General features: G+C 36.4%; 2 protein-coding genes across 4 annotated transcripts; both read left to right on the top strand.

The window, feature by feature from the left end:
• The first annotated feature begins 119 nt into the window (after nucleotides 1–119).
• Nucleotides 120–5,726, top strand: LOC126597017 (uncharacterized). 2 transcript variants are annotated; one of them, XM_050263767.1, is made up of 10 exons: nucleotides 120–266; nucleotides 1,181–1,456; nucleotides 1,921–1,992; nucleotides 2,416–2,505; nucleotides 2,926–2,968; nucleotides 4,054–4,160; nucleotides 4,407–4,502; nucleotides 4,687–4,877; nucleotides 5,007–5,076; nucleotides 5,359–5,726. In XM_050263767.1, the coding sequence occupies exons 2-10, from the start codon at nucleotides 1,277–1,279 to the stop codon at nucleotides 5,467–5,469; spliced, it is 960 nt and encodes a 319-aa protein (XP_050119724.1). In that variant the 5' UTR covers nucleotides 120–266; nucleotides 1,181–1,276; the 3' UTR covers nucleotides 5,470–5,726. The 2 variants fall into 2 exon arrangements, with proteins under 2 accessions (XP_050119724.1, XP_050119723.1); XM_050263766.1 differs by lacking the exon at nucleotides 120–266 and adding an exon at nucleotides 305–433.
• Nucleotides 5,727–10,942: 5,216 nt separating this feature from the next.
• On the top strand, nucleotides 10,943–21,046 carry LOC126596225 (myosin-1). Of its 2 annotated transcripts, none has more exons than XM_050262736.1 (23): nucleotides 10,943–11,328; nucleotides 11,961–12,355; nucleotides 12,955–13,056; nucleotides 13,142–13,285; nucleotides 13,381–13,531; nucleotides 13,641–13,668; nucleotides 14,201–14,366; nucleotides 14,670–14,745; nucleotides 14,944–15,030; nucleotides 15,336–15,439; nucleotides 15,559–15,697; nucleotides 16,347–16,465; nucleotides 16,688–16,840; nucleotides 16,930–17,019; nucleotides 17,409–17,486; nucleotides 17,645–17,803; nucleotides 18,149–18,358; nucleotides 18,486–18,691; nucleotides 18,798–18,933; nucleotides 19,240–19,369; nucleotides 19,459–19,605; nucleotides 19,728–19,795; nucleotides 20,154–21,046. In XM_050262736.1, the coding sequence occupies exons 2-23, from the start codon at nucleotides 11,984–11,986 to the stop codon at nucleotides 20,814–20,816; spliced, it is 3,528 nt and encodes a 1,175-aa protein (XP_050118693.1). In that variant the 5' UTR covers nucleotides 10,943–11,328; nucleotides 11,961–11,983; the 3' UTR covers nucleotides 20,817–21,046. The 2 variants fall into 2 exon arrangements, with proteins under 2 accessions (XP_050118693.1, XP_050118694.1); XM_050262737.1 differs by lacking the exon at nucleotides 10,943–11,328 and adding an exon at nucleotides 11,401–11,815.
• Nucleotides 21,047–21,440: the final 394 nt, after the last annotated feature.

The raw sequence follows: 21,440 nt of genomic DNA, 5'->3' as shown, positions 1-21,440 counted from the left end.
ACATGACCGCCGTCCGTAACATGCAAGTCCTCCTTAAGGGCACCCCAATCCTCCTTAATTAAACCCAAAAAACAAAGCCACAATAAATCATGTGGGTCAACTCGGGCAGGTAAGTTTATCACTTGAGCACTCTCATTGCACATGGCCCAAGTTGAAGTCCAAGCCCAAATGAGAAATTAAAAATAAAAGCGACAGAAGAGAGCAGAGGGAGAGCGAGATCAGCATTCAGCAACGTCTCCATTGTCATCCAAAGGCTTCTTCTTTAGGTGAGGCACCGACCACCCAATCATCTCCTCCTCCTCCCTTCATCTTTTAATTTTATCTTTAATTATTAAATTCATGTTTTGATATCGACAATGAATCTACGTATTAAGTTGTCTGAAAAGGTTGATGAGATGGATTTCATCTGTTTTGTTGTATCATTATTTTAAGCGTAAGAATCTGTCCATGTTTAGTTTAAATCAGTGATGCTTAATTGCTTTTATAAACTTGGTGATTCTGCTGTATATGTGAATTGGGTGGCTTAAATTTCTCTTCATTTCATGCAATTGTGGCAGCAATTTGATTTGTGTTCCTGATGCATGCTCTTTTTTCCCCTCCTCCTTTCTGTTCCTGAGCGATTAGGGGATGATTTACAAACCCAGGATGTTGTTAACCAATTCCAGTCTACCTTGAATTGGGTTTGGTTGATAACTTGATATTCAATTGCTTAAACATCTATATGAAATAATTCTGCAACCTTTTTCTCCCTGTGCGTGTTTCTGTCTGCCTGTGAGAGAAATTTCATAATTTTTGTAGGAATACGCATACGTTTTTCTTTTTGTTCGTTTGCAGTAATGTTCCGTTCTTTGTCTTCTTAAGGTCGAAATATCAAGAAGGAAATTCTTCTTTGTATATAAAAGATTTACCAAAAGAGAAAAGATTTTGCATCAGTTACCCAATTCACAGTAGGTCTTGTTTTTCGGACTGCCAAACATTGCTATTTTGGAACTTTCATTTCTGACAGTCCATAGACTTAAAATAGCAATTTATACACAGTGGTTGTTTTGGTAATGGGCACTTTATAAGTAAATTTAAATATTTGGTAACCATATAAAATTCTCGTACTCTCCCTCTTGCTAATGGCTTCTGTTTATGGCCTTTTACTTCCATACTTACTCTCTCTCTTTTGATTAATCAGTTGAATTAAGTACGTCAAGGTGCTGTCTGGCTACCCCTACTTGATAGTAAAATCTGTCTCATACCTGAGTAGTGAGAAGTTAGTGTGTTGCAATTAATGGCAAACCGGCCCCAGTCGCTTTCATTAAATGTTCAATTCGGAGGTCCAAGCGTTTCAGCACCAAGTGTCGCTGGAGCTCATGCAAACAAAGATCGTAAAATGGCATCCGCAGAGCACTTGGTGCTTGACCTGAGTAATCCTGATCTTCGAGAAAACGCACTTCTTGAACTTTCAAAGGTAACTTTTGCAAATTTTGATTGGTCACTTCCTATATTAAGAATGAAGCATTGAGTCTGAGGCTTGTAATTTTGGATGTAACTGACTGTTATTTATGTAATTTCGTTGTTTTCTTCTCATTTTTATAACTAACAAGAGGAAGAAAAGTGAATTTGTTTCCTGTAGCGAGAAACTGGATTCGGAAGCTTGACAGTTGCATCATTATAAGTGGGCATTCAAAAGTTTACCCTTTTTTTTATTAAATAGGACCCATAAACGACTCGGAGCATCTTGATTGATACATATGCTATATGCTTTACATGTTATATGTTTATGATCATGGGGAAGCTTGAGTAGGTTTTTACAGCAGATTTTATAGTTGAATATTTGTGCCCGTGACTTTCCTTTAGGTGGTTGTGCAGTTTATATTACAACATTGATATGCTGCCCTATAAAATCTGTGTGCCTTTGGTTTCATTTTTTAGAACAAGGAATTATTTCAAGATTTGGCTCCTTTCGTGTGGAATTCTTTTGGTACTATTGCTGCACTCATCCAGGTACTTTTGTTTCTTTCTGTTTATACTTTTAGAAGAGAGAATTATTTCAAGATTTGGCTCCTTTATTGTGGAATTCTTTTGGTACTATTGCTGCACTTTTACAGGTATGTTGTATTGTTGCTTAAGTTGGTAGCTTGGGATAAGTCCCACATGTTTTACATCTGATGTATGCTTGTCATATATTTATTGTCCATCTCACTTTTTCAACTCGGTTGAACGAAGTTCGTTAGCAGTTTTCACTCGTTGCTGACTCTCTTTGTTGCTTTTCTTTACCTATTCTGATCACAGCTGTTGAATTGTTTAATGTTTACATTTCTTTAAATTTAGAGTGAGATTTTCATATGTTAAGGTTTGTTGACATTCCATTTTTGATGGATGCTTGTTGGAGCTATTCCCTGATGTTGGTTTCTTTTTTATTTGCAGGAGATAGTTTCAATATACCCTGTCCTATCACCACCAAATCTGACTCCGGCACAATCCAATCGAGTTTGCAATGCTCTTGCTCTTCTCCAGGTCACATGATTTCCTGTTTCAAGTATCAAATTTATGTTATATACGTATATTTTTTTTTTATATACTTATGATTTTGTAATTCATCCGTATGAGAAGCACCTTCTGACTCCCCTTTTATGGTTTCTTTTAAACTAACTTAGGGACTGAATTTTAAGCTTGAGTAAATGAATTATGTACAAGGCCCATATTTACAATAAAAAAATTGAAAAGCCCATATTTTTGTCAATCAAAATCAGACGGTAGTCGTTGTTATCTTTTGAAATCTGGATTTGATGATTATGCTACTAGTTTTCTTTTCTTTACCATTTATGTTGCTTAGATTCAAAGATCAATTCTGTGTTTCTCAGTAACTGATATTCAATTCTTCATTTCTCACTATAATTCTATTAATATTGTGTTACGTTTTGTATTTTCTTGCAGTGTGTAGCTTCACACCCAGATACAAGAATGTTGTTCCTTAATGGTAATTTGTCATTTTATCTTTTATAGTATGTAAAGTTATCCTACCTGTTGTAGACTTGTAGTATGATGCTATATAGCTTATATTTCTGGTTTGGTTTTGTTTAAATAAATTAAGCTATATTTCCCTTAAGGCTCAAATGTATTCAACCGTATCAAGACAATCAATTATGCATTGTCCAATTGTTTATTAATGTATGCCACGAAACATTAACTGTTATTTTCTCTATGACATCTCCATTATAATGTTTTCGCAAGCTAAAAAATGGAAGTTCTTAATTCTTATGGTCTTGAAGTTTTTTTTGGTCTCGGGTTCGAGATTTGGGAGCAGCCTCTCCATAAATGGGGGTAAGGCTAGCCGACATTCACCTCTCCCAGACCCTGCGTAAAGCGGGAGCCTTGTGCACTGGGTACGACCTTTTTTTCAGAAAGTTCATGTCTATGTTGAAAACATCAGCATATTAAAAAGTTTGATTTATTCTCGTGAAACATGGATATGGAAATGCAGTGTAAGACAGCATAACACTAAAAAGGTCATACCCAGTGCACAAGGCTCCCGCTTTACGCAGTGTAAGACAGCATAACACTGATTAAAATAATTCTAACCTAGATATAATATGGTACTGTACACATATATTTGTTTAAAAGTTGAATTTGTGGTGGCAATCATCTTGATGCATTGATTTCAGGTTGGATATTAACTCCCTTGTTTTCTCTTATGGTATTGTTGTAAGAGTTTACCCTCTGATTATGTTACGGTTACTTGTTATAAGGGTTTCTTGACATTGTATTAGCTATTAGGTACTTAATCGCTGACTTAGCCCCCAAATATTTAGGGAGTGTCAAGTCCTTTCACTGGCATTTCTTTGTCTTTGTTTTCGATTTCTTTTGGGAAATAATGTCTTTCCCCTTGTCTTTGGATGCTTAAGTATGCATTTCATGATTAAGTTATGTTTTATCATGCTTTTTTTCATGTAACTCTCCTTGTGTGCATTGCTTAAGAATAGGAATATTTCTGCAGATGCTAATAATTGCATTAACTTATTCACCTCTAAATTATTATTCCCGTTCAACTTTTCTCTGTTGCAGCTCATATACCTTTATATCTGTATCCTTTTCTCAATACAACAAGCAAGGCAAGACCATTTGAGTACTTGAGGCTTACTAGTTTAGGAGTCATTGGTGCCCTGGTGAAGGTACTTTTTTATGGGATAACTTCTCTTGACCATTTCCTTTGTTTGTGCTATAACCTTGAGTTCTCTAATGAATCTTTAATTCAGGCAAGGGAATATCTGAGTCCCTGTCATACTATTGTTGCACCCACATTCTCCGCCCCTCCTCTTGCACAGAGGCATGCTCAGATACAAGAAATGGATATTCGCTCTAATTTTTATTCACCAGCCTCTTATGATCATATTGTTTTTATATTGTTCTTTTTCCAGGTTGATGATACAGAAGTTATTAGTTTCCTTCTATCAACAGAAATAATTCCACTGTGCCTTCGCACTATGGAATTGGGTAGTGAACTCTCAAAAACAGTTGAGTGTCCTGATTATTTCATTAAAGTTTCTCTTTGGAATGCTTTCTATCTGATACCTAATTTTTTGTAGAAGAACTATATTCCTAAGGGATGTCATTTTACTTTTAGAAGGCCCCTCTCTCTGATGCACGGGGATGGTTTAAAAGTTCTTAGTTATCTGACAAAGGATCTTGTTATGGCAGGTTGCCACATTTATAGTTCAAAAGATTTTGTTGGATGATATGGGATTGGACTATATTTGTACTACAGCAGAGCGGTTTTTTGCCGTAGGTCGAGTTTTGGGGACCATGGTTGCAGCACTGGCTGATCAACCCTCCTCACGCCTTTTGAAACACATCATCCGATGCTATCTTCGATTGTCAGATAATCCAAGGTTTGGTTATGCTATCTTCGATATAATTATTTGATTCTTTTCCACAGCTTTGGCTTTTTCTCTTTCATTGGGTTGGGTTCATATTTTCATTAGTACACTAAATTTGTTCTTTGGTCTTTTATTGTGCAGGGCTTGTGATGCTTTAAGAAGTTGCCTTCCAGATGTGTTACGAGATGCTAGCTTTAACAATTTCCTTTGTGTAAGTATCTCAGCTGTTTATTCGTGTTGTTTCCTCATAAAATAATCCTGGGATTCATAATCCCTAGCATGAGCTTTATTAGTAATAGTGTCCCGTTTGAGGTGTTTAGTGTCCTTAATTTCGCCGCCTGCTAGCCTCTGAATTTATGGTTTCAAACTAGCTTAATTTCGCCACCTACTAGCCCCTGAATTTATGGTTTCAAACTAGCTAAGATGTTTGTTAATTTTGCTATGTCTGTTTTTGTTGATTTCATTTTGTTTCTTGTATTATGCATGCATACAGGAAGATCCAACTACTAGAAGGTGGCTGCAACAACTGCTGCAGAACGTTGGAGTGAGCCGGATTCCTGCACTGCAGGCTGGGGGAGGATTTGATCACATGATGGTGAATTGAATGGAGAAGCGTACTTTCTTTTGAAGACCGGCACCTGTTGTATTGATGGAGATGTTGAGAGCAGAGACGTTGTTCTATGAACTTATAAATGTTCATCTTATTCTTCTTGTTGCTAAATGACATAAACATAACTAGTTTTTCTTTCCTTGTAGTTAGTTCTCTATATTCTATATATATTTGTTTTTAGGGTTTTGATGTAGATTCTACATAGCTCTATTGTTATAGTTAAATTATGAAATTGCAATACTTTTGTTGCCTGTGCCTGTGCCTGTGCGCACTCTTATTGTGATGGTCTGTCTTCCCTTCCCCTCCCCCTCTTATGAGCCCACCAAACCATAGTAGTGAGTGTTGTAACGGTCCAACCTCTTGCCAATTAAACGGGGGACCTAGCTCTAAAACATTTACTAATAATTACGTGTGTGTAACGTACAGACGTTTGTTAAGCTAGCTGACCTTGACTTGCACCCAAGTCGGGATTTTTCTATATGTAAATTAGAGTAGTTTAGACTATATGTAAATTGGACGTGTGCAACTTGTCTTGGAAAGCAGGGTAGGTGCGTGTTTTGTTCGTTTGGCTTGGGATCTGTCGAGCTAGCTGATGTTTATGGAGGCTGGAAAACTTTGTAGCAAGTCTCTTTTCGTAGTCGATAATTCACACGGAAAACTTTCTAGCAACTCTATTATTTATTGTTATAAGTCGAGTATAGCTGAAGGTAGTAGCGTCTTTAATTATTGAAGGGCATATGATATGCCAGACTGAGAGATCACACCCCACCCCCACCCCAACCTTTCCACCTTTCCATCTTTATTTATTTATTTTTCTCCGTTGGCTGATCGATCCCTCCATTCACTTTATATCTGATTATGCTAATTGAGAACTACAAACACATGCATTGTTTAATATAAATCCTACAATTTTCTAGCTAGCTTGGTCCAACTGATGAGAACTAGATCCATATATTACTTGCTTTATTATTATTTGCCCCAATCAAAACCACATGGATACTTTATTTAATCACTCTCTGCAAGTATTCATCTTTCTTTATTCGATTTTGTAAGAGTTGTTGTTACTTTAAAATGCATTATTCTCGAGCGAAAGGAGAAATGAAAAATAAGTGCACGATAGACCTTTTTTTTTAATGGTTGTCAGATGACTTGTGACTAATTAGGAGAAGAGATATCCACTCGACATCAGTCCACCTTTAGCAAACATAACAACATATATGGCATGGCAGACCAGGCAAACTACGTAGATAACTATAAATAATAAACTACATGTAATTAAGCTACAAATGGCAAATTGGCAATGGCAGGCCGGGCAAATTGGTAGTTTGCTTGGGAACTGGATCCTCTCCTGAGCTCAAGATGGGGATTCTCATGAGCAGCACATCCGGAATGTTTTTTAATATATGAATTTATAATAATAAAATATATGACATTATGCTTACGAGTCTGTAACTTAATTAAGAAGACGATCGATATTCATAAGAAATCTAATTTATGAAATAATTTAACCATAACCTATTGCTTTTTTGCATGACCATTGAGTCATTGACTCCCCTTCTATTTCCTTTTCTGTATGAGTTTGTTTTGTGTCTATGGAGTGGAACATGATCGATCCATATATGCCTGCATATAGTGGAAAGTGGAAACTACCTTTTCAATTACTTTTTGCTGCACCCAGTCTCTCCTGTTGTACACCTCGATCCATCAATCTCCTAATAAATATTTATAGTAAAATTAAGAAAGAGGCAACAAGGTTAGCCCAATTGCTTAATTTAGATGGAGTTATGGAGAACAGCTAACGTGCGTGCATGCATGCATGCATGCATTTTTTAGACCAACGAGATCACCACATACGGATGAGTATATAGATACGTGTTCAATGAAATGATGAATGCATGCATGCATACATATATATATATATATATATATATGTACGCATAAAACATTTGTCATAATTACCTTGTACCCATCGGATGACCTAATATGTAACCTACAGGAAACAGGTCATTCATTTCTTTCTACCACTCGACTCGACTCGACCTTCCATATTCCCAAAAATAAATTAATTAATGATACGCTGCTGGGGTATTGGGCCCAACTCACCCAAAATTAAATTAATTAATGCTTGCTTAGTCTGATTATTCGCGTTTGGTTGGTACGTCGGTTGGTTTCGGCTTTTCCATGCATCCGGGTATTTTCTTCTGGTTGGCTGCCGTTCGGTTGGCTGTCATATCATACGAATGAATTATGAGGTATATATGATCCGTAATTAATTATGTTAAAAGTTTGACCAGGCTGTCATATCATACGAATGAGTTATGAGGTATATATATGATCAGTAATTAATTATGTCAAAAGTTTGACCACAAACCTCACCCACACGCAATATCTCGACAAGATAATCTGATTAATTACGTCTGAAGCAGTGTTGTTGTACTCGTGAGAAGGCTCGCAGCAGACTAATCGATATTAAAAGAGGACACGTACTCTACAAACAAACCAGAAGAAAAATTCAAACGCTCATTTATTCGATCAAATCTTAATTTCTTCTTGGACGGTTCATTATTCTCTTTATTAATTTATATATTATTTGTAGTTGATCCAAATTTATGGTTCTTCACATGGCTTCGTGTTTCATTAGATTCGAATCATCGATATTACAGCTTCAGCCACCAATTTTTTCAAACATCCATCCATCCATCTCACTCTTTTCTTTTGGCACAATTAACCTTTTGTCTTTAATTACCCCAAAATTTTACGTTTGACAAAAAACGAATATGTTAATTAATTAACATATATGTACCAAAATTCTATTTTATACATTAATTTCAACTGTCCAACTACATTATTTTCTCATCATCAAAGGGCACAGCAAAAATGTGGCTGGACCACCAAAGATACATAATTCTTGTTCATTTGTAAGTATTAAGGTTGTAGTTGGGTTTGCTTTGAAAAACAATTGTCTAGTGGCTACCAACGGTGTCATTTTAGGAGGAGGATTCTCTACCCTCATATTCTCATCCCCTTACATCCCCTCATCTCACATACTACCTTTTGTCTTATTATCTCTATAAAAAAATAAATATAAAATGTTGATGTGACTTAATCGTGACCGTTCAAATATGAGATGATGGATGGGTGGAGAGATTAGGAGGGTAGAGAATCTTGATCCGTCATTTTATATCTTTAACTTCGAAGTTTCTACACTATCTTTGGAGTACCTTGCATTTCATACTCTCGTTTGATCATCTCGTTTCATAACCATTTTGTTTTTAATTTTTACTTTTTTGTTGCAGTTTTTACAATTTTATTGAAAATAAAGGAAAGAAATTAACAGAATTTCTCCCAATAAGGGGTTATACATCCTTCGGACTCTATATGAGGCTATATATTTTATTTATGTAGTAATTTGATTGCGCGGTAAATTTATTTTTGTCTTAACTTTTATTAACTTGAATTTTTAATGTGTTATATCTGAAATTTTAGTTTATGAACTTTTTAACCTAAAAAAATTCAAATTATGACAAAGTTAAATTTCATCACTTATGCACTGTTGTAGGCTTTCTTATCTCAATCTCATCCGTTGGTTTGTTTCTTTGAAATCAGACAATATAAGATTTCATTTCATAACAACCATTGGATTTGATTATGTTATCTCAATCTCATCCGTTGGTTTATTTCTCTGATTGACACATTCTCTGAAATCAAACAAAATTTTCATTTCATAACAACCATTGGATTTGATAATCTTATCACAATTTAGTTATGTTATTTGTTATATTTTTGGTTTAGGTCTCTAAACTACCAATGTTAAATTTCATCATTTCTTATGATTTTTTCAATCTAGAAAATTAAACACAAAGCACAACATTTTTTTCTAATCAATCGCACAAAAAATGGTTGTTGTTTGTATATGTTTTCTTAATCGAACAAACAATTGAAAATAAACCCTTTAAATCATGTATTGGAATTAAAAATGAGGCTCACCTATTTCTAAACTAAAAAAAAAAAAAACCCAAGATTGGGGCCTCACTTTGGTGTGGGTCCCCTACTTTTTGGGACTAGATGTAATCTAACTTTTTGTTACCTAATGATTCAAATTGCTAGCCCATGTGGTGGATGTAGTCCTATTTTTCAACCTATTGGGGATGAAATTTTTCATTTAGAGCTACAAATGTGGTAACCTCCAAGAAAATAAAGCCTCCATTGAAGATGCTTTTACGCAGTCATGACATGAGGATCTATCTAATCTAAAGAAATGATAAGAAGACTTTCTAAAAAATGAGATTCTTTTCGTGCTAGTATTATAAAATATTGTTAAAAAAAGAATGAGGTGGTGGAGACGAGAGGGGGAGGCGGGAAGGAGGACAGTACAAGTGCATTACGCAGTCATGACATGAGGATCTATCTAATCTAATTTTTAATCTAATCTATTGGTAATGTTTTCCCGCCTGCCGACGAGTGCCGGCTCTTTCTTCTTTTCAAGTTGGAACGAAAAAGTTGTGAGGCTGTCTCCTTCTGTGTGTTGACGTGCCCTAATCACATGCTCTCACTCCCATGTTAACATCAGACCTCGTTGCCTCTTCGCCCTCCAATCCCTGTCCACATCCAAATCTAAAAGTGTAGCAATTTATTTGGTTTGAAAGGGACTATTTAGATCTTGAAAAAAACCCGGACCAACCCCAAGGGCCCCAACCCAACCCAAAACTACTTTCTTTTGTGCATCGGAGGAGGAGGCGCAGGACCCACCTTCTATTTTAAACCTCTCCTCAAAATTGCGTATTCAATCCATTATTTTAAGGTCAAGCTATTCGATTCCAATAGCCCAACCATTCCATGCTTTTTTCTTTCTAATTTTTCACTTTTTTTGTTTTCCTTCTTTTCTATTTTCCCTTTTAAGTTTTAACGACTGACATGTTATGTTAGCTAATTTAGTGGTATAAGATTTAATTCGCTTCATATTCATGCTTGGGTGTGTACAAAAACAATTATTTATGAAATATTAGTGTTAACATTTTCATCAAAAATTTCCACTAAAATTCCTATAAAAGTGAAATCTTAAACTCTAAGCCAATGACAATTGTAGACAGTTCTGTAATTAATAGTATTTTTCCATCACTATACTTACAAACATGAAAAATAAACAAAATCTCATTCTAGCAACGACCGATTCACGTTTCCGTTAGGAAACCCATAATTCGAACAAAAAAAAAAAACCCTTTAAATATTAGCACAAATTGGAATTCAAATTACAAATTTAGATATGAATCTTCTTCGTATCATTTGTTTGATACGTGAATCTTCGGTTTTGGATTTCGTCTCCATTGTACCAATTGAAAGGGCCAACACCGTCAATCCACCTCCAATTCCCCAAACCGTTAATATCTTGGTTTTAAAGTCGGTTGGTGCTGTGCCAAGGCCCCGAATAAAAATAAAATTTTAATACCATAAAAAATTCAAATTTAAAAAAATTCCGATTTTTCTTTTATCGTGGATTCATGTGGAGCAGTGAAAAAAAGAGCCAAAAAAGCTGCTTCCTCTCCACACACCTTTGCATTTTTCTCTTCTCATTTTCTCACAATCCAAACACATACTGTCAGATTCACGTTCAACATTTTGATTGGTTTTCACAAGCGCCCCCCCTCCCAAAAAAAAAACCCAATTATTAGGGTTTTTTCCTGAAAGGATTCTGTCTTCCTCCTCACGTTCTCTCAACTTTCCTCGTCAAAGGTTAGAGCTTTTGCCTTGAACTTTTGGGCTGAGCTCTGAGTTTCTGACCACATTTTTAGGGTATTCGTGATTGATCGGAGGATTTGAGTCGAATTCCGAAGTGGGTTCCACTTTTTGTTCGAGGTAAGTGGATCAGTTCGAGTTTGAGTAATTCTGTGTGTTTTAAACTTGAATTTGGTGGTTACTTTCTGAGTAGACGAATGAAGTAAATAAAAGGGTAATCTGAGTTTCCTGGTATGTTAAGTTTGGCTTCTTTGTGTTGAAATTTGAAAACTTGAACTCATCGAGTTGACTAGACTGAGTCAAGACAATTTATTGCGAGTCGACCATACTTTGTTGTTTTATTCAATTTCTTAGCAACCAGACAGAGCATGGAAGAAAAGATCTGTTTCTCCTAAACGGCATTGCTCTAAAGATTATTCAAGAAGCAGTTCTCTATTTACAAACTGTTGAAAGATGAGATTGATTTAGGTTTCTTCAGATAAACTTTGCTTAGATTAATTTTCTGGAGATTTGGTACCAGTATCAGTTTGAGATTCTTTAAGGATCATACCAAGCATCATTTGGCGTTGAACATTTGATTGGTGGCTGACAAGAGAAAATTAGTGTGGTCTGTATCTTGGATTATGGTCCCCGCCACTGAGATTGTTGGATAAGTCATCTCGTGGGACCTTGCTAAAATTCGATATGCCTATTTTCTTTGTTGGAAAAGTAAGCCTTTTGATCTCAGTTTTATTTGGTTTTCGATCTTGAAGGTTGCAGAAACTCTATAGAGGAAATGTCGCAGAAAACCAGGGCCCCACCTTCCTTCCAGTCAATCAAATCATTGCCCGGAGATTTTAGGTTCTCAGGTCTACCAGCTTCTGATCGATTTGGAAAATCTGATGATGGGAATTTGGGAAATAGCAATGTCATCTCCTCGAGTATTCCAGAAAATGGTGGTTTTGAGGGAGTTGAGGGTAGTATTGGGCCTCTTGGCGACATGGAACAGGTAGACGATTCACCATATGGCAGGAACACAATCTCCATCGAAGACAGCCCCCCAAGGGGTGATGAAGACTTGGATTCTGTTGCTCCATCTATGCCTTCAATAGCTTCATCCCGTAGGGAACATAGGTGGGGTGACACCAATCCTTATGCTGTGAAGAAGGTATTTAGTCATGCACTTGAAATTTTAGCTAAATTTGCTTCTTGGTAGAATGAAAGGAAAAGAACCTTGACTTTCTTGCTTACATGCTGCAAAATCAGGGGTTTTATTTGCCCCTTTGCTTTTGTTAGCTTGCATATACTTTTTTTCATAGATATTCATATAATCATCTATGCATACGCACAATCAATGTAGATGCACGTGTGCTGTATTATTATACATGTGTCCTTTAGTTGCATGTTTGATTGTCAGTTTGTATATAGGAATTTTGTGGTGTGTGCCTCAAGGTGTGAGAACAAACTAGTATCCCATTTGCATCAGGGGGAATTGTTATATTATAAAATCTCCAGGGTTGTTATCTTCTGGCCTGTGCCTTGCAGAAATTAATGCTCTACGAAATGGGTGATTCACTTGTAATTCTTTTTTCATATTTCTCTATCTCCATGAAAGCATATGTAATTCTATTCTTAACCTGCTGACAGCAGATATGGCCATGGGATTATAAAAAGTTAGCTGTAGTTATTTTATAATGGTTTGAGTTGATCTTGATAACTTATTATGGTTGTATTAGTACTTCATACACGTTAGAATTATTGTTTCAGAAGCTTCAATCTTGGTTCCAACTTCCAAACCGTAATTGGGAACTGGGGAGAATATTGTCTACCTCAGGCGCTGAATCTGTTATATCACTTCCTAACGATAAAGTAAGACACCTTTTGAAAACCATGGAAGTATGATGTGATACTAGTTTGATTTTTGAGTTAATTTCATTTTTTTATTCATGTGTAGGTGGTAACGGTAAAAACTGAAGATTTGGTTTCAGCTAATCCAGATATCCTTGATGGTGTGGATGATCTCATGCAACTTAGTTACCTAAATGAGCCATCAGTGTTGTACAATCTTCAGTATAGATACAATCAGGATATGATTTATGTAAGTGTTTATATTGTATTTGTCTACTTTGAAATCTACTTCCGAGTTTTCTTTCGTTTAATAAATGCTTTTGTGGGTATAATTGTCTATCTCAGACAAAAGCGGGACCGGTGTTGGTTGCTGTCAATCCCTTTAAGAGAGTTTCTTTATATGGGAATGAATATATTGAAGCATACAAGCGTAAAGCAGTTGAAAGTCCACATGTGTATGCCATTGCAGACACAGCCATTCGGGAAATGGTTAGAGGTGGATTTACTTATTCACAATTTATATGATGGAATTTTCAGCAGTTCATACCATATTAGCTTAGTGTCATTAATTTGTAGATTCTAACCTACTCCTATTTTTCTTCCAGATGAAGTAAATCAGTCTATAATTATAAGGTCAGTAAAGTGTGACATTTTCTTTTCTGTATTCAATTGTTCCATTTAACATTTTATTTTAAATGAGTCAGTTATATAATTGTAGCCTTTTGTTCCTTGAGTGAATTTGATCCAAACTACATGATTGCTGCACCACAATTAAGGACACTGATCATAAGAAAAGATGTATAGTTATGAAAGCACTCCAACAGACATACAAAATAACACAAAAAAATAAGAGAGTAAGAAGAATAGAAGTGTCGAATGAAGCAGATAGTTCAAGCACAGCCTTTTATTCTTGCAGAATAATAAATCTTCTAAAATAAAGCATTCCTCATTTTGCTTAGGAGTATAAAAGAACCTTTTGTTAAGAAATCAACTCTTATTCCTTTAAGTAATATCATTTGTAACTTTCATGATGTAGCACCTGAGATATGTGATGTTATTTCAGCGTCCCTAATGAATGCTTTATCTCCATATTGGATATGTATTTAATTTGTGTATAGAATTAGCCTCAGTGACACCCAAACATCTATTTTTCATGTCCATACAGTGGGGAAAGTGGAGCAGGAAAAACTGAAACTGCGAAGATAGCAATGCAATATTTGGCTGCACTTGGAGGTGGAAGTGGAATAGAGCATGAAATTTTGAAAACTAACCCGATACTGGAAGCCTTTGGTAATGCGAAAACATTGAGAAATGACAACTCAAGTCGCTTTGTAAGCTCTCAGTTTTCACATGAATGCTCTTTCTTTAGGTTCATTTCTTTCTACTTATTAAATTAAGAAAAAGGAACCAGTTTCCAGTCTGGCCATGGTGCAGAGGACAAACCTCCACGCCATGGCTGTGGCCGGTGCAGCTGGGAGAGAGAAGTGGGAGGAGGAGCAGAGGCAGGGAGAGGGGGATGAGGAGGAGAGATGGGGAGAAGGGACAAGGCTGGAAAAGCGGGAAGACAGATTGTGGAGTATATTTAATTACCCTTCATGTAGCAATACTGATTACTATGAGAAAATATGTTGCAGGGAAAATTGATTGAAATCCACTTTAGTGAAACTGGAAAAATATCTGGTGCCAATATTCAAACTTGTAAGTTCAGTCCTCCCAAGTTTCCTCAGCGAATTCTATTTACATATGTGTTTATTTTTTTAAAACCATATTTAGACTGACCTTTTATTGTGTCTGTTTCCCCTGTACGACATAGTTTTGCTTGAAAAGGTAATCATTTTTTACTCTGATCCTTGTTTGTAGTTTGTTTAATTTTTCATACAAGTCCATTGTCTAATTGAATTTTTTAACAGTCTAGAGTGGTCCAATGCACTGAAGGTGAAAGGTCCTATCATATATTTTATCAGCTTTGTGCTGGAGCTCCACCTGCTCTTAGAGGTTAATAATTCTGATTACCTTTTCTATTTTCTTCATATATCACTTAACAATATATAAGATACGTATTATATTTAGAGGCAATTTTGTATTAACTCATATCGTCCATTATGTCTTCTTTTATAGTTTCAGAAAACTATATGGCTGATGACTCTCATACGTGCTTTGTATAGAATTGAGTCACAAAGACCCCTCAACTCACACACTCATAATGTTTGCCTGTAACTAATTTGTGTATACGTATGTTTTGCATGTGTGTGCTGGCTTAAGAAAATTCAGTATATTGTTCCTTTGGTTGTATGTCACAGAGATGCTGAACTTGAAGAGTGCAGATGAGTACCAATATCTGAAGCAAAGCAATTGTTATTCCATTTCTGGGGTTAATGATGCTGAAGAATTCAGTGTGGTGAAGGTACTCTTTCCTATTTTATGCAGCACACACCTATCTGTAGTCTAGGTATCTATTTCGCCATTTAACAATTTTGAAATATCATGTGCATGTGAACTCACGATGAATCTTACCATTTTCAGGAAGCTCTAGATGTTGTCCATATAAACAAAGAAGACCAGCAAAGTGTATTTGCAATGCTTGCTGCAGTTTTGTGGCTGGGAAACATCTCATTTAGTGTGATTGATAATGAAAATCATGTTGAACCTGTAGAAGATGAAGGTAACAATCTTCGAGAGGATAGAATGAACGAAAATAGGGGAGTGATATTAACCTTCTCACTTACCTTCTCATTTCAACATTCTCACTTCTACACATGCCACGTGTATTCCACTAGCATGCAAAACTAAATTTTTTTTTTTTTTTTGTTGACAAACTAAAATTTATTTATACTAACAAAAGAATAAAAGTAGTGATATTTTAATATAATTTTAGTTGAGTTCTATTGGAGTACACGTGGCATGATGAGAAGTCAGAAGGTTGAAATAAGAAGGTAAGTGAGAAGGTTGCTAAAATTTCTTAGGACAATATATAGCTTAGCTGAGTGTAATACTTGTGTTGGCATCGTATCAATGCTTTGTGCTGTAATTTTCATTTTAAAGGATTTGAAGTTCTTCCACAAAAAGAAGGGACCTCCTTTTTTGAGACAGATTTCCTTGAAGTTTTGTGATTTGTTGATTCCTTTTGAAAGAGGAGATTTTTGTTTTTCAATTTTCATAATGAGAACTATTTGAGCGGGTTTTTTTTGGAGGGGGGGGGGGGGTTGTAAATATGGCTCTTGTTGTGATTTATTTTCTTGCTGACTATATAGTTCACTTTGTCTTTGTTTTCATTGGTTAAATGAGTTTAATGATTCAAGTTTCATTTTCAGGTTTGTTCAATGTCGCAAAATTGATTGGATGTGGTGTAGATGAGCTTAAGCTTGCTTTATCAACTCGAAATATGAGAGTTGGTATTGACAGTATTGTCCAAAAGCTAACGCTATCACAGGTAAGAAATCTTTCAGAGAGTTAATAGTTGTCTTGGGCTGTATAAATAAAAAAGATACAAAAATGAATCTCTTTCTCTCAGATCACTTGTACAAAAGAATTCAGATGATTAGTATTTGGTTCTGTAACGACCAGGCGGGTTCCATTAATTGTTGACTAAACTATACCAAGCATACTGATATGATTTTCATGTCCTCCATTTAAATTCTCTTGCATTTTTCAGGCCATCGACACAAGAGATGCTTTGGCAAAGTCAATTTATGCATGTCTGTTTGAGTGGCTGGTTGAACAAATTAACAAATCACTTGCAGTAGGAAAACGGCGTACTGGCAGATCTATCAGCATTCTTGATATCTATGGTTTTGAATCATTTGATGTATGTTTTCTTTATGCTTTAATCGGATCTCTGTTTGTGTATTACAGTGTTTTAACTGAACATTTGTTCTTTTTTTTTTAATCCTGTAGAGAAATAGTTTTGAACAGTTCTGCATTAATTATGCAAATGAGAGATTGCAACAACACTTCAATCGTCACTTATTCAAGTTAGAGCAGGATGTAAGTATCCCATTCATTTTTAATATTATAACTACAATAATGACTTGTTGATTCCTTGCTTTCTCTGTTCCACAGGGTTTCATTGAGTTCTAGTTAGATATTTATTGTGTCCATAGATTAGACTAGAAAACCATTCGCACTGCACAGCCTGTTTAAAAGCAACCATGCCATCACAATTATATTTCTCATTTTAGTTCATCAGTAATAATTTAAAGCCAAAATAATTAAAACCCATGATAAGTACATCATGCTTGCCCTGTGAATCAAATTCTTAAATGATTCTTAATTTATTGGTACGTTTATGCTTGGATTGAATTAATCGAACGAAGAGTTTATTAGAGTAGAGCACATGCTTAATTTATTGACTAGCTATTATTTATTCTTTTCAGGAATACATCCAAGATGGAATTGATTGGACAAAAGTTGAATTTGAAGACAACCAAGATTGTCTTGGTCTTTTTGAAAAGGTACTGAGCTTATCCCTTTCCTTCCCTTTACAGTTGTCCCTTGTTTAAGGGATGATAACCAATGAAGTTAGTGATGCTTGGAACCCTTGTGCCAATTAGTATATGAGAACTAAATTTATAGTACGAGTGTCCCTGAACTTCTTGTGACATAAATGCAGAGGCCGTTGGGATTACTGTCCCTGTTAGATGAGGAGTCCACCTTCCCAAATGGTACTGATTTGACCTTTGCCAACAAGCTTAAGCAACATCTGAGTTCTAATTCTTGTTTCAAAGGAGAACGAGACAAATCGTTTGCTGTCAGTCATTATGCAGGAGAGGTACTCCTTTTGATTAATTGATTTTCAATTTTTTTATATTCTCATTAATTGTTAATGTACAATTATATTATATTTTATTTTCTTTATAATTTCTCCTGATTATATTAAAGCACAACTGGCATAAAGAAAATTGTCAATGTACATTTCCTTGCTTGATCAGATTTGAAAATTTCTGAACCGTAGCCAAGCCCAACCCTCCCCTTGGACCTAAATCGAGGATTGGGTGCTAACAATTCTTCTATACATTATCTCGTAGTACTGACAAAAAGAATAGAGAAAAAGCTTTTTATTCAACTTTTTCTTGCTTGCCTGACTGTTGATTGTTCCACTTGGTCTTCCACTCAGGTTTCATATGACACAACAGGATTTTTGGAGAAGAACAGGGACTTACTGCATTTAGATTCTATTCAGCTTCTTTCATCATGCTCATGCCACCTTCCTCAGATATTCGCATCTAGTATGCTTAATCGACCTGAGAAGCCTTTAGTTGGTCCCCTGTATAAAACAGGTGGCGGAGTAGACTCCCAGAAGCTGAGTGTTGCAACGAAATTTAAGGTATGTTGCTTTCCTGTTTTTAAGAACATGACTTTGAGTTCAACGAAGATTATAATTGTGATAAGATACAGAAGTAACTATCTGCTAACTGTGTTCTTTCAATTAACTTATTTGTGTTGGTATTTAGAGTCAATTGTTCCTATTGATGAAACGTCTAGAAAACACCACTCCACATTTCATACGTTGTATCAAGCCCAACAATCTTCAATCCCCTGGACTATATGAGCAAGGACTCGTACTGCAGCAGCTGAGATGTTGTGGAGTTCTAGAAGTGGTTCGAATATCAAGATCTGGCTTTCCTACCAGAATGTCACACCAGAAGTTTGCAAGAAGGTAACACAAGATATCTTTACTTCTGTTTCGTCTTTCAAATACCTTATACATGTCTCCAGTATCTTATCATTTTTGTTTGCTTCGCCATTGTTGAATGTTGCATCAGATATGGTTTTCTTCTGCTGGAGAATGTTGCATCGCAGGATCCACTTAGTGTTTCAGTGGCTATTCTTCACCAGTTCAACATATTACCAGAGATGTATCAAGTGGGCTATACAAAGTTGTTTTTCCGAACTGGACAGGTAAATTGATGTATTGCTTTTGAGGAAAGGAAAATGAATATGCTACCTGTTTTGGACAGTCAGACTAGTGCATCTGGGTAGAGATAAGACTATCGTGTGGCTATGCTTTTATCATGCCTAGGTTCCAACACTTTTATGCATATATTTGACTGTTTTCCACCGTTCAGATATTTTGATGTGTTTAAATCTATATACAAGATTATCTAAAAACCTGAGCTAAAGTCATTGGCCGTGTCAGCTGTTTGGAATATCTTTCGTACATGTTATTCTTTACTGATATCAAAGTGGTGTGGAAATTTGATGCAGATTGGGGTGCTTGAGGACACCAGAAACCGTACGCTCCATGGTATTTTACGTGTTCAAAGCTGCTTTAGAGGACACCAAGCCCGGTGTTACCTCAAGGAGCTGAGGAGAGGAATCACCACGCTTCAATCATGTACTAACCTGCTCATTGTTTAGTTTGGTGAACTTTGTCAAATTTTGTCAAGAAGCATTTGGTTATTTATTGTAATTTACTTAATGCAGTCGTAAGGGGACAGAAAACCAGGAAGGAGTACTCAATATTACTAGAGAGGCATAGAGCTGCTATTGTCATACAAAAGCAGGTCAAAAGCAGGTTTGCAAGGAAGAAATTCAACAACATTTATGCTGCATCAATCGTGATACAATCAGGTGCAATAGCTTTGTTCCTCAATCTTGTTGAACTTGTGTCAACATGTTAAAGGTTAAGCAGTCCATACTACCCAACGTCTATATATTTGATAATTTTGTCTAAGTTTAAGCTATCTTTGCAGTTCTTCGTGGCTGGTTGGTCAGAAAATGCTCAGGAAGTATAGGATTGTTGAAGCCTGGAAGCATGAAGGTAGTCCTGTACACTTCTATCTATTCTAGCTTCCTTGTTACCTCATTATGGCCTTTGCACCTACATTTTAACGTTTGTATCTTTCAAATTATTGGTATTGCCCATCTGGTATGGATTTTATTTGCATGCTTTCCAGTGATGCAAAACTTTCATGTATAAATTGAGCCTCATAATGGCTTTCATCAGGTTCAATTACTGCTGTTTGGTGTGAGTGCCATAAATGTTGTTTGAGACTTTGTGGGTGTTTATGCGAGCACTTGCACCAGTTCGTACTATGTTTTCTATCTGATAGCAATATTCTGCACGGAATCAGGCATATGTTTCATGGGAATAATTAACAGTTAAGAATCTCAAACAGGCTAACGAGTCAGATGAGGTTCTGGTAAAGGCATCTTTCCTTGCTGAACTACAGCGCCGCGTTCTTAAGGCTGAAGCTGCCTTGCGAGAGAAGGAAGAGGAGAATGACATCCTCCACCAACGTCTCCAACAGTATGAGAGCCGCTGGTCGGAATATGAGCTGAAAATGAAATCCATGGAAGAAGTGTGGCAGAAACAAATGAGATCCCTACAATCCAGCCTCTCAATTGCGAAGAAGAGCTTAGCCATTGATGATTCTGGGAGAAATTCTGATGCATCAGTGAATGCAAGTGATGACCGTGACCAGAGTTGGGATACAGGAAGTAACCATAGAGGCCAAGATAGCAATGGGGTGAGACCATTGAGTGCAGGTTTGAGCGTCATAAGCCGGTTAACTGAAGAATTTGATCAGAGGAGTCAAGTTTTTGGTGACGATGCCAAGTTCTTGGTGGAGGTAAAGTCTGGTAAAGTGGAAGCAAGTCTGAATCCAGACCAAGAGCTAAGAAGGTTGAAGCAGATGTTTGAGGCTTGGAAGAAGGATTACGGGGCAAGACTAAGGGAGACAAAGTTGATTATGCATAAGATTGGGAATGAAGAGGGGGGCAGTGCTGACAGGGTGAAAAAGAAGTGGTGGGGAAGGCGGAACAGCTCGAGGATAAATTAAGTAACAGAATTATTCTGTTGGAGATGGGCTAGCTGTGTTGTTTATGCTAAACCCCTTCCATTTTTATAGTTGAGGAATGTGGTTGCCGCATAGAAATTGTGACACAGAGTTTAGTTGTTGCAAGCGATTTGGTGCTTTGTTAATTTGTAGAGCAGAGCAGAGCTGAGCTGCTAGTTACTCCAGTATGTATGTATACGTTTTCTTATTTATAGTGCAAGTTCGATTCTCTACATTGATGAATGACTGAATGAAATCTTTGACATTACCACAGTATATGGAATGTTGTTATTATTTAAAGGCAACAAAGTATGGGGGAGAGAGCGAGAGACTTCCTGCTCTCGGAATGCCACCGGACCAATTGGGGGTGGCATTATGAGAGGTTAGGAGAGGGGAGCCCAATCTCCATCGTGCTCCTCTTCCTTACCAACAAACGTCACGTTTCCGCCGACAAGAAAATTCACTGGCGACCCTGGAAAAGTCCTATTTATCTTACAATTATTATTGTTGTTCATGGTTGTATCGTTATGATTATGTAAGAATTGGAAAATAAGGCACAAAGTTGAAGAATTGCGACTTTATAACGGTGCGCACCAAGGGGGTCCCATTCGCTCTCCACCCCCACAA

The sequence above is a fragment of the Malus sylvestris genome, chromosome 13 (assembly GCF_916048215.2).
Source record: "Malus sylvestris chromosome 13, drMalSylv7.2, whole genome shotgun sequence".
NCBI classification, from domain to species: domain Eukaryota; kingdom Viridiplantae; phylum Streptophyta; class Magnoliopsida; order Rosales; family Rosaceae; genus Malus; species Malus sylvestris.
This window is presented reverse-complemented; position numbering and strand designations above follow the sequence as displayed.

Bases quoted from the DNA above. Each gene is read 5' to 3' on its own strand.
- LOC126597017 (XM_050263767.1), top strand. From the start codon at position 1,277: ATGGCAAACCGGCCCCAGTCGCTTTCATTAAATGTTCAATTCGGAGGT. The intron at 2,506-2,925 runs GTCACATGATTT...ATTTTCTTGCAG, and splicing joins ATGCTCTTGCTCTTCTCCAG to TGTGTAGCTTCACACCCAGA. The intron at 2,969-4,053 runs GTAATTTGTCAT...TCTCTGTTGCAG, and splicing joins AAGAATGTTGTTCCTTAATG to CTCATATACCTTTATATCTG.
- LOC126596225 (XM_050262736.1), top strand. From the start codon at position 11,984: ATGTCGCAGAAAACCAGGGCCCCACCTTCCTTCCAGTCAATCAAATCA. The intron at 18,934-19,239 runs GTAAATTGATGT...AATTTGATGCAG, and splicing joins TGTTTTTCCGAACTGGACAG to ATTGGGGTGCTTGAGGACAC. The intron at 19,606-19,727 runs GTGCAATAGCTT...CTATCTTTGCAG, and splicing joins ATCAATCGTGATACAATCAG to TTCTTCGTGGCTGGTTGGTC.